We start from the raw sequence: 12,204 nt of genomic DNA, 5'->3' as shown, positions 1-12,204 counted from the left end.
TTAGGGTTACAGTGACAAATGCTCGGGTGGAAACAAGAAATTGGGATGCCTCGGTGGTGTATGCTACAGGCCTACAGCTGCCTTGTAGAGACACCTTTTCGCCGCAAGAGGGCTCTGCTCACTAATTAGCGGTGTGTCCGAAGATTGTATGTGTTTGAGAAGAGGAATCACTCAATGGCGGGTTAACCTGGTTAGGGTTAACCCTCTCTCTCTTTTCTCTTCCTCTCAAGACTCAAGCTACTCATCAAAATAATAGATTCTACCTGTTAACTGCAGTTTTGGCCTGGGTTCCATTTTGTCCAAATAAACCCGAGATGTTTTTAATTGAAGATATCGGCAATGCCCCAATGCCGTTTGTGGTACCCTGAAATTGCAGCAGAGTAACAGCTATTCTCTTTTACCTGCTCTCTGATCATACTTGGAGAGATGACAACCCAGAGAAAACCCAAATAGTTCAATCACAGGCAGCAACTGAATATTACAGACTGATGTCTTCTCAACTTTTCAAATGATCAGCAGCAAACTTTCCTATATAACCTGCTATATAAATAGGCTCCAGCTAAAGTTCTTACAGGAGTATTACACATTACAGCGATAAATACCATAGTATTATGAGGTCACTATAAATTCACTGCTGAGTAGCACATACACTTTCATTTGGAAACATTATTGGAATGTTATAGCTAATTTTTCTTTGGGATTGACATTTATTTGATTGTACTGTGTGAAGTTCATAACAAGCACCCTTTGTGAAATCCTACCTAACTAGTTTATCGGGTCTTAGTGATTCTTGTTAATATTTAATGTTATAACAAACAAATGATCAAAATCAAAATCACTCGTCAAACATGGACCAAACACAAACAGGCCACTATAAAGCAGAGGTCTGAGGTAGACTACTCATACAGTCGGTCTGTGTGGGAACGCCCACAAAATGTATACGGCTGGCGCACGAGTGGAGTAAAACCCCCCATACAGTATGTCTGAGTCACCAAAGGATGGTGCTGCGGCTCTACGCTACAGGATTGGGGATTCTAGAGCAGGTACATAGACGTCTGTTCAGAAGTGTGTTTACTGCGGGGGTTAAATCCCCAATCAATCAATCAATCAATCAATTATTTTGAGCAGACTCAGGGTCCATAAAAAGTACATACAACATTAAAAAAACACACAGGGACATAAAAGACAAAAAAACAAAAAACTCATTGTACAAGGCACTGATACCAATGTGTCCAAAGCTGGGAACCATATCTGACAGTGCTAAACTTGGGGTTAGTCAGCACCTGGATTACATAGTTCATAGACCCGTTTAGATGGCATATAAATTTATACATCAATTTCCTCAGGAGAGCCTCAAAGCCTCAATCATGTCTGCCATTAGTGTTCTCAGTTTCAGCCCGAGCCCGACGGGACCCGACCCAGCCCCACGGGCTCAGGTCGGGCTTGGGCTGACAATTTATGCTAATGGTCAGGCCGGGTCGGGCTCGGCTGAGCAAAAAAAGAAAAGAAAAAAAGTATGTATTTACAGTATAGCCTGGGTAAACCCAGCCTCCATGTGACCTGTATTGGCTTACGCTACAGGCATAGCCTGTGACGTCACGTTGAGGCTGGGTTTACCCAGGCTATTTACAGAGTAGGCTAGATTGATACTCTCTCTTTATTCTCTCGAACTCTCTTCTATGCTTACACATGCACACATGCACGCACGCACACACTCAGCTTAGAGTTCTCCGTTTCAGCCTGAGCCCGACGGGCCCGTCGGGCTGGGTTCGGGCTGACAATTTATGCTAATTGGTCGGGTTGGGTCGTGCTCGGGGTTCAAGTGGAAGCCTTCAACTTACTAGGGTTGGGTCGGGTTTGAATTTTCAGGCCCGTTGAAAACTCTAGTCTGCCTGTGCTGGGCTAGCAGTTAAATGCTAACTATGCTGAATGGGGAGAACAGGAGGCTTTACCCCACCCTGCCCACGCCCCCCCCCCAGCCAGCTACCCCACATAGGCCTAACAAATAATTTAAATATGAATTATCTACCCACAAACCACCACTCACACTGTCTTAGCAATTTTGTTGTTTAGGAACTAGAGTACGGCAGGAAGGAGTCCGGAAAAGACCTGGATGTTAGCACTTTCCGGTTCCTACGTGTAAAAGTCGATGGGATTTTTGTACGGGGATTTTGGTTCAACGCTTGAAATTAAAGTCTGTGGTTAACAAGTTTATGAAACAGCAAACGTGTTCAGCAAGATAATCTTCACAAATGAGGACCACGATTATGATTTTTTAAAATGCGATTTTCAGAAAATGCTTCAAAAAGATCGCAGTTTCATTAACTTTTGTTAACCACAGACCTTATTTCAGGCATCTCCAAAATCCCCATACAAAAATCCCATTGACTTCCAGACGAGGGAACCAGCGTCCAGACGAGGGAACCAGCGTCCAGACGAAGGAACCAGCGTCCAGACGAAGGAACCAGCGTCCAGACGAAGGAACCAGCGTCCAGACGAAGGAACCAGCGTCCAGACGAAGGAACCAGCGTCCAGACGAAGGAACCAGCGTCCAGACGAAGGAACCAGCGTCCAGATGAGGGAACCAGCATCCAGATGAAGGAACCAGCGTCCAGACGAGGGAACCAGCGTCCAGACGAAGGAACCAGCGTCCAGACGAAGGAACCAGCGTCCAGATGAGGGAACCAGCATCCAGATGAAGGAACCAGCGTCCAGACGAGGGAACCAGCGTCCAGACGAAGGAACCAGCGTCCAGACGAAGGAACCAGCATCCAGATGAAGGAACCAGCGTCCAGATGAAGGAACCAGCGTCCAGACGAAGGAACCAGCGTCCAGACGAAGGAACCAGCGTCCAGACGAAGGAACCAGCGTCCAGATGAGGGAACCAGCATCCAGATGAAGGAACCAGCGTCCAGACGAGGGAACCAGCTTCCAGATGAGGGAACCAGCATCCAGACGAAGGAACCAGCGTCCAGACGAAGGAACCAGCGTCCAGACGAAGGAACCAGCGTCCAGATGAGGGAACCAGCATCCAGACGAAGGAACCAGCGTCCAGACGAAGGAACCAGCGTCCAGACGAAGGAACCAGCGTCCAGACGAGGGAACCAGCTTCCAGATGAGGGAACCAGCATCCAGACGAAGGAACCAGCGTCCAGACGAAGGAACCAGCGTCCAGACGAAGGAACCAGCTTCCAGATGAGGGAACCAGCATCCAGACGAAGGAACCAGCGTCCAGACGAAGGAACCAGCGTCCAGACGAAGGAACCAGCGTCCAGACGAGGGAACCAGCGTCCAGACGAAGGAACCAGCTTCCAGATGAGGGAACCAGCGTCCAGACGAAGGAACCAGCGTCCAGACGAAGGAACCAGCGTCCAGACGAAGGAACCAGCGTCCAGACGAAGGAACCAGCTTCCAGATGAGGGAACCAGCGTCCAGACGAAGGAACCAGCGTCCAGACGAAGGAACCAGCGTCCAGACGAAGGAACCAGCTTCCAGATGAGGGAACCAGCATCCAGACGAAGGAACCAGCGTCCAGACGAAGGAACCAGCGTCCAGACGAAGGAACCAGCGTCCAGACGAGGGAACCAGCTTCCAGATGAGGGAACCAGCATCCAGACGAAGGAACCAGCGTCCAGACGAAGGAACCAGCGTCCAGACGAAGGAACCAGCTTCCAGATGAGGGAACCAGCATCCAGACGAAGGAACCAGCGTCCAGACGAAGGAACCAGCGTCCAGACGAAGGAACCAGCGTCCAGACGAAGGAACCAGCGTCCAGACGAGGGAACCAGCGTCCAGACGAAGGAACCAGCTTCCAGATGAGGGAACCAGCGTCCAGACGAAGGAACCAGCGTCCAGACGAAGGAACCAGCGTCCAGACGAAGGAACCAGCTTCCAGATGAGGGAACCAGCGTCCAGACGAAGGAACCAGCTTCCAGATGAGGGAACCAGCATCCAGACGAGGGAACCAGCGTCCAGACGAGGGAACCAGCATCCAGACGAAGGAACCAGCGTCCAGACGAAGGAACCAGCTTCCAGATGAGGGAACCAGCATCCAGACGAAGGAACCAGCGTCCAGACGAGGGAACCAGCGTCCAGACGAGGGAACCAGCATCCAGACGAAGGAACCAGCTTCCAGATGAGGGAACCAGCGTCCAGACGAAGGAACCAGCGTCCAGACGAAGGAACCAGCGTCCAGACGAAGGAACCAGCGTCCAGACGAGGGAACCAGCGCGATGCTTCTGGATTGGCCTACTTGCCCTACTACAAAAATATGTCATCCCTGCGATAATTTACAGTGCGTTCACACAGCAAGGCGAAATTAGCAAATTTGTCGAGATTAAAATCAATGCAAACATGTGAGCAGCAGATGCCGTTTTGCCCCGGGTGGCGTGAATGAAGCGATCACGGCAAATTGTGTTAAAAAACGTCAATAAACACCTTTATAATAACTTCATTCTCCATTAACGATTAAGAACCGCCGCCATGCTTGATGTTGTTACTGTCGTCAAATTGGACAAACTGGAGCACTGAAATGATACCCGAATTTCTGACCTGTAGGCTAATTCCGAGTTGGACAAGCATTTTTCACAAGTCCCCGAGCACTTTTTTTTTTTTTTTTTTACTGAGATCTGAGTTGTCTTGAACAGCGTAAAATCACAGTAAAGTAAAGTCTCTCTATCTTTTTTATTTTATTTGAAGTTGACTCTATGGGATTTTTTTTGGGGGGGGGGGGGGGGGGGTGGTCAGTGTAGGCCCGCCGGGGCTCTGGTTTGCTTTGTGCGGCCCTGCCTGCTGCTCTGCTGCTCTGCTGTATCGCTGATTCAGGCAGGGGAGGAGGGAGGAGTGTGTGTGTGTACTGTGTGTGTGTGTGTTTCAGAGGACTAGTAGGGGAGACCAGCGCGGCGGTCCAGGCGAGGCTGAGCGGGGAAAAAGTGCGTCCAATCCGGGATAACTCTGGAGGAATCCATCCGCAGTGATGAGCTGGGGCACGGAGCTGTGGGTGAGTCTGGTTCTCTGTCTGCCCAGGCAGAGACTGTCTGTCCGGGGCTGTCGGCTTTGTCTTCTCTTTCGGAGGACACGCACAGCCTGCAGACTTTGGGAATTCGCGTGGAAGGAAGGTGCCTGTTACCTTTTAGCATTGTTGTGTACAGGCGAGCAGCTAGCTAGCCGTATTTGGTGACCTATCAGATTGTGTGAGCAGCAGTAAGTGTCTTTAGCTTGGTTAGGATAGTGTATAAAGTATCTTTGGTTAGGGTTAGGCATGGAGGAGTGAGGTGGTTGGGATTAGGGTAAGAATATCAAGGCAGGTCACACAGAATAATGGGTCACCAAATACGCTGTAACCGTATCTGGTGCTTGTTGCTGGCTACAGTACAGTGTGGGTCACGTATTCTGACGTCTGCTGTCCGACATGCTGAAATAGCCTAAACTTTGATTCTCCAAAATACGCAGCAATGCGCTCACACATTTCGGTGGTGGTCACCACACTGACACAGATTCGGCTGTTAGCCAGCGAGGCTAAGCTAGCTAATCCTGATGCACCTTAGCCGCGGTGACAGCGGGCTGAACAATGGGCAAGTCCTCCAGACGGACAGGCAGGCAGGCTCACGGGCCGGGCCGGGGCGGTCAGCCTGCCGTGTCCGCCCCGCCCAGCCTGCCCGCCTGCCCGCCTGCCTGCCTGTCAGCGTGGATCAAATACACCCGCCTTGTGGTGTTGATCTGGCTGCGAGAGCCAGCGGCATGTTATTAATATGAAGTTAGATCCAGGCGGGTTTTGGATGTCACACCCTGTTTCAGAGAAGGGGCAGGCAGGGAATAAGATCTCCCCATAATGCAACATCATACATACTTTGCTGCTATTTGATGGATGGACTGATTGGTATACTACTATCTTTGTGCCAACCCCCCCCCCCCTAACTTCCATGGGAGAGGAGGAGATGCTCTGATGATCATAACGCGTGTCCTGTACCTCTCACAGTCAGTCAGTATTACTGGAAGTCGTTCATCAAACGTTATTAGCTCAGTCAGTCTTGGAGTGGTCTGCTCTTTGTCAAGTTCAGTAGAGCTCATGTCAGCCGTGTGTGTGTGTGTGTGTGTGTGTGTGTGTGTGTGTGTGTGTGTGTGAGTGTGTGTGTGTGTGAGAGAGAGAGAGAGTCAGAGAGAGAGGAAGAGATGCCCATTTACATCAGACTAAAAGGGTTTACATTTTTTCCATTCTCTCGAAAAAAAGACCTGCAATATTGTGTTGATTGTGTTGTGTTATTTAATATTTGTAGGTTATACAACAGCTCTACCTCTACATGACAGCGTAGTGAGGACCAGGCTGTATTTGTGGGCTGTTGGCCAACAGATCTGTGGTCACCGGTGGCAACTAGCAGCATCCCGTGTGTGTGTGTGTGTGTGTGTGTGTGTGTGTGTGTGTGTGTGTGTGTGTGTGTGTGTGGTGGGGGAGAATAGAGGCTGCTTGACTCATGGCTATTCCAGTCCACAGGGAGTGTAGAGAGGCAGAGTGTGTAGAGATGAAACAGAGCAGCATTTCTCAGTGTGAGGCCTGGGGGCCACTTCACCTCCATGAGATGATGCTGAATGGCGTCTATAGTGGCTCTACTCTATACATAATTTATACTGTTATTTTATTTGAATTTGAAGCCGTACTTGAATGAGTCGGTGTCACAACCATTTATTCAGACTATTATGAAATGCAGTGATGCTTTTTCAGGGTTCCATGTTTTTTTGTTTTGGATGTGCATTCATCATGTCTCCAATTCAGTTTCCCTTGTTGTTGTTTTTCTCCTGCTTTTTTTGTGTGTGTCCGTGGATGGAGTACCAATCAGGATAGGAGGAGAGAGAACTCGCCACTGCCAGAGGATGCTTTCCCTGCCAGACAGACACACAGTAGTGCTGCACGATTAATCGAATCGCAATCGCAATCGCGATGTCAGCACGTGCGATTGCATAACCGCAAAAGTGTGCGATTATTTTATTTTTTTCACGTCTTTTTGAGTGTGTGTGTGTGTGTGAGAGCCTCCTTTAAACTAACGTTACACGCGACGCAGCAAACACACGTTTCTCAGCCATCACACTGGGCATCAATACTAGCGGGAGACTTCTCCCATGCACTCCCGCAAATAAGTAATGTTATGTGCAGCAAGGTACATATTATCTACAGAGAGGGCGAGAGAGAACATCCATGATCGCTAACAGCAAGCTATGCTAATAACTAGCTAGCCGTTCGTTCAGAAACGCATGTAAACAGCCGTGTGATCAGTGAGAACGTCAGTAAAATAAGGAGAGAGCTGCAGGTGTTTATGCAGAACTAGTGCGCGATTAAGTACACAGTGGGGATGACCCGCTGTGATGAAGAATATAACGAGATTAACAAGGTTGATAGCAAAACACTGTTGCAGCTGCCAGCACTGGCAGCATCACCTCCAGGCTAGCTAACTAGCCTGTCACATGACGCCTTCATGGTCCCCTCGTTAAAAGTCTGCAGATGCACGTTCTCACCTCTCTCTCTCAAGAAGCGTCACGTGAGTGTGGCGTTTAAGGCCATCTGTCGCTACAAAATAAATAAACGGGGTGTATCATTCATTAGTATTGCTGGACAGACATGTAACTAACTTTGCAACTTTGCTGAGCCATCTTCTATGTGCTGTAACACAGTGCAGTTTCTATTTGACTGGTGTTTCTTTTTTACATGTTTGGGACAGGCAAATGTCTCAAAATGTTTTATTTTTTTGTAAAGATAATTTAATTTCAAATTGTTTTATTTTTTTAGTTTTAATATATTTTAAATTGTAACATATTTCATGTATTTTAGTCTGTGATATGTGAAACCGTGGTATTTTTGTCCAAGGTTATCATACCGTCAAAAACTCATGCCGGCACATCCCTAGATACCTAGTGGCAGTGGTGGCCCAACGGTTAGAGAAGCGAGCTTCAATCCCCGGGACCGGCAGGATAAATCTGGGTGGGGAAAGTGAAAAGGCAGCGCTTGCCCCTCCCTCATTACCACCACTGAGGTGCCCTTGAGCAAGGCCTTAACCCCAACTGCTCCAGTGGAGCTGATCAGTGGCCAGCAGATCAGACTGTGGTTGTACTGGTCAGCTTCCAGGTATGAATGTGTGTGTGAATGTGAACAGGGCACTCCTGAAAAAGAGAGCATTGCTCTCAGTGAGACTCCCCCTGTATAAATAAAGGTAAAAAAAAAAAAAAAAAAAAAAACTCTTGTTTATTATATCGCAATCACAATCGCAATCGCAATATTGTCCACCCTAATCGCTAATCGCACCTTTTCCCCAAATCGTGCAGCACTAACACACAGCCAGGCTAGTGATCAGGAAACAGACAGACACACAGCCTGGCTAGTGATCAGGAGACAGACAGACAGACACACAGCCAGGCTAGTGATCAGGAGACAGACAGACACACAGCCTGGCTAGTGATCAGGAGACAGACAGACAGACACACAGCCAGGCTAGTGATCAGGAAACAGACAGACACACAGCCTGGCTACTAGTGGCTAGTGATCAGGATACAGATAGACAGACACACAGCCTGGCTAGTGATCAGGAGACAGACAGATACACAGCCAGGCTAGTGATCAGGAGACAGACAGATACACAGCCAGGCTAGTGATCAGGAGACAGACAGACAGACACACAGCCAGGCTAGTGATCAGGAGACAGACAGATACAGCCTGGCTAGTGATCAGGATACAGACAGATACACAGTAGGGGTGGGGGAAAAAATCGATACACCACAGTATCGCGATATTTTGCCTGACGATATTGTATCGATATTTGGACGCCAAGTATCGATATTGCAAAAAAAAAAAAATTTTTGCAGTCCATGCCAGGCCACCGGGCTACTATAAACTTTAGTTCCAAGGCCAGCAGTAAACAAACGGTAGCATATTTTCATTTTGTTTTAACAGTAACAGTTTTGTCATACCAGTAATTTACAAATTCCCCAGTTACTGAATGGGCTGCACAAGATGTTTTGTGTAAGTGAAGTGAAGTTGCAAAAACTACATAAGTACAGTAGTCCACACACACATCCAGTTAAGGTGGACTGTAAGTAGACTGTAACAAACAGTTCAGTTTGTCAGGTGCATGCAACTATGACATGACTTTATGAAAGTTGTTGGTCTGTCTACTTGACAATGTTGCTGCAATAAAATGGTTGAAGTCGGATGTACAGACTGAAAAATTGTTCTTATATGAACCAGATGTTGACAAAGTTTTCCTTTGGGGACATCATTTGCAGTTGAAAAAGTAAGAAATCGCAATATATCGAAATATCGCAATATTCAATATATCGCAATATCGATATATCGCAATATCGAAAATATCGCAGTATCGCAATACTATCGTATCATGACTCAAGTATCGTTTCAGTATCGTATCGTGGGCATCTGGTGATTCCCACCCCTAATACACAGCCTGGTTAGTGATCAGGAGACAGACAGACACACAGCCTGGTTAGTGATCAGGAGACAGACAAGCCGTTTTCCCACATGCGCTTTTTACCGCTAAATGACCGGAACGTGGTCTAATGCGTTCATGTGTGAAAGTTGTTGTTCCGGTATAAGCGCGACCCCGTCATTGCGGACATTTCACCAGTTTCGAGCCAGTCAGAAGAGCGGTATGCGCGATCAGGGACACAAGTAGGAAACGGGTCCAGTCATTTGCCGGAACAGGCGGTCCTTCTCATGGGCGAGGTGTATACACACGTTGCTTAATGTTCCAGCGGGCATAATCTAATCATTCGCGCACATTAAAGCAAACTGGCTAAATGATCTTGTGATAATAAGAGCGGTATGTCAGCTTCATGTGTGGGCATGCCAATTTCCCCCTCTCCCCTCTCTGCTGCCTGCTCGCTCCAAGCCCGGACACATCAAACGAAGCCAGTCTGTAAAAAGTGCTTCAACGCGACGCAGGTGAACGGATAAACATCGAACCAGCCAGGCTATTTCTCTCAGACATGGATCCCAACTTCTTCAAAGACTGGTTAGCGAATGTGAATGATACAACATACTGTACATGCCCTCTTAAGTCAAACGAGTGTGATTTATTGTGTGACAAGCAAACTTATTTCACCATCGGAGTTTTGCCGACACGTCACTCCCCACCCGCTCTGCAGTGCCGCCCCGCCCCCCAACATACAGGCAATTTCGCTGCTATATTCCCACATGCGAGCGCCCAGGTGTGAAGGGAAATTCCGGGAAATGTCCGATATTGACTAAGTTACAGGTAATTTTCCGGTACGCATGTGGAAAAACGGCTACAGACACACAGCCAGGCTAGTGATCAGGAGACAGACAGACACACAGCCTGGCTAGTAATCAGGAGACAGACAGACACAGCCTGGATAGGCTAGTGATCAGGAGACAGACAGACAGACAGACAGACAGACAGACAGACAGACAGACACACACACACACACACACACACACACACACACACACACACACACACACACACACACACACACACACACACACAGCCTGGCTAGTGATCAGGAGGAGACAGACAGACAGACAGACAGACAGACAGACAGACACACAGACAGACAGACAGACACACAGACACACAGACACACAGACACACACACAGCCTGGCTAGTGATCAGGAGGAGACAGACAGACAGACAGACAGACACACAGACAGACAGACAGACAGACAGACACACAGCCAGGCTAGTGATCAGGAGGAGACAGACAGACAGACAGACAGACAGACAGACAGACAGACACACAGACAGACAGACAGACAGACACACACACACACACAGACAGACAGACAGACAGACAGACAGACAGACAGACAGACAGACACACACACAGACAGACAGACACACACACACACACACACACACACACACACACAGACAGACAGACAGACAGACAGACAGACAGACACACACACACACACACACACACACACACACACACACACACACACACACACACACACACACACACACACACACACACACACACACACACACACACACACACACACACACACACACACACACACACACACACAGCCTGGCTAGTGATCAGGAGGAGACAGACAGACACACAGACACACAGACACACAGACACACACACAGCCTGGCTAGTGATCAGGAGGAGACAGACAGACAGACAGACAGACAGACAGACACACAGCCAGGCTAGTGATCAGGAGGAGACAGACAGACAGACAGACAGACAGACAGACAGACAGACAGACACACAGACACACAGCCTGGCTAGTGATCAGGAGACAGACAGACAGACAGACAGACAGACAGACAGCCTGGCTAGTGATCAGGAGGCGGAGAGAGAGCGAGAGTAGTGGGGAAAATTCAATTTGAGATGACTCTTCATCATGTCAAATTTGGGTTTGGTTGATATTGTTAGCATTTGATTCACTTACATAAAAAACATACAAATTCACTAGATTGAATGGTCATATTGGTCCATGTTGTGCATTAATTTAATATCATGACAAGTCGTACATTTTCTTTAGTTTCCCTAAAAGGCCAGGCTGCTTTTCCCCCCACACAGTGTGACCAAAATGTCAAGGTATTCCATTCATTCGTTGCCCATTGAAAAGTATTGGAGGTCATGTGTGTTTGTGGTGGTCAGTGCTGCAGTGAAGCACAGGATGATCTGTTGAGTGGAGACACTGCGGCGGACTGATGGATATTCATAATCCCGTGAGCCCGCTGATGAGATTAATTCAGATTACACATGATTGGCTGTCCAATGTCAGATTACAGCCTACTAGTGTCAGATTACACATGATTGTCTTAAAAAGAAGACAATACAGTTGATTGGCTGTCATGCTTCTTTACACAGGATTGAGGGACTGATTGGCTATATTGACTACATGGCTGGCTGGATGTACACAGAATAATTCCATCATCATAAACATTTTGCATTCTTACTTAGATGATAATCCTCTTGCAGCATTCTCACTGGCTATCAGTATTCTAATATGTTCTGCTAAGGTTGACTTGCGGTAACTTGGTGGCCTCAGTATGTTCTGTGTAGTGTGGTCGTGTTGGTGTATTGCGGGGCCTGCGAGGCCTCGTGTGGTCGTGTTGGTGTATTGCGAGGCCTCGTGTGGTCGTGTTGGCGTTAGGGATGTTAATGATTAACCGGTAGTCGGTTAACTGCCGTTAAGAATGTAGCCGATTAAAATGAATTAA

The 12,204-nt window shown here is 48.0% G+C and overlaps 1 protein-coding gene across 3 annotated transcripts in view; it reads left to right on the top strand.

Annotated features, from left to right (window-relative positions):
* Window positions 1-4,883: 4,883 nt before the first annotated feature.
* fnbp1l (formin binding protein 1-like) overlaps window positions 4,884-12,204 on the top strand; it is a 68,062-nt gene continuing 60,741 nt past the window's right edge. For 2 of the 3 annotated variants that reach the window (XM_083647825.1, XM_083647824.1), the window contains exon 1: window positions 4,884-4,999. In XM_083647825.1, coding sequence (XP_083503951.1) covers window positions 4,976-4,999 — 24 coding nt within the window. In that variant the 5' untranslated portion in view covers window positions 4,884-4,975. The remainder of the gene's footprint in view (window positions 5,000-12,204) is intronic. The other variant, XM_083647826.1, reaches the window with a different exon arrangement.

This window comes from Poromitra crassiceps (assembly GCF_964638095.1).
Source record: "Poromitra crassiceps genome assembly, chromosome: 12".
NCBI lineage: Eukaryota > Metazoa > Chordata > Actinopteri > Beryciformes > Melamphaidae > Poromitra > Poromitra crassiceps.
The sequence above is the reverse complement of the archived record's forward strand: the minus strand, read 5'-3'. Positions and strand labels throughout refer to the sequence as shown.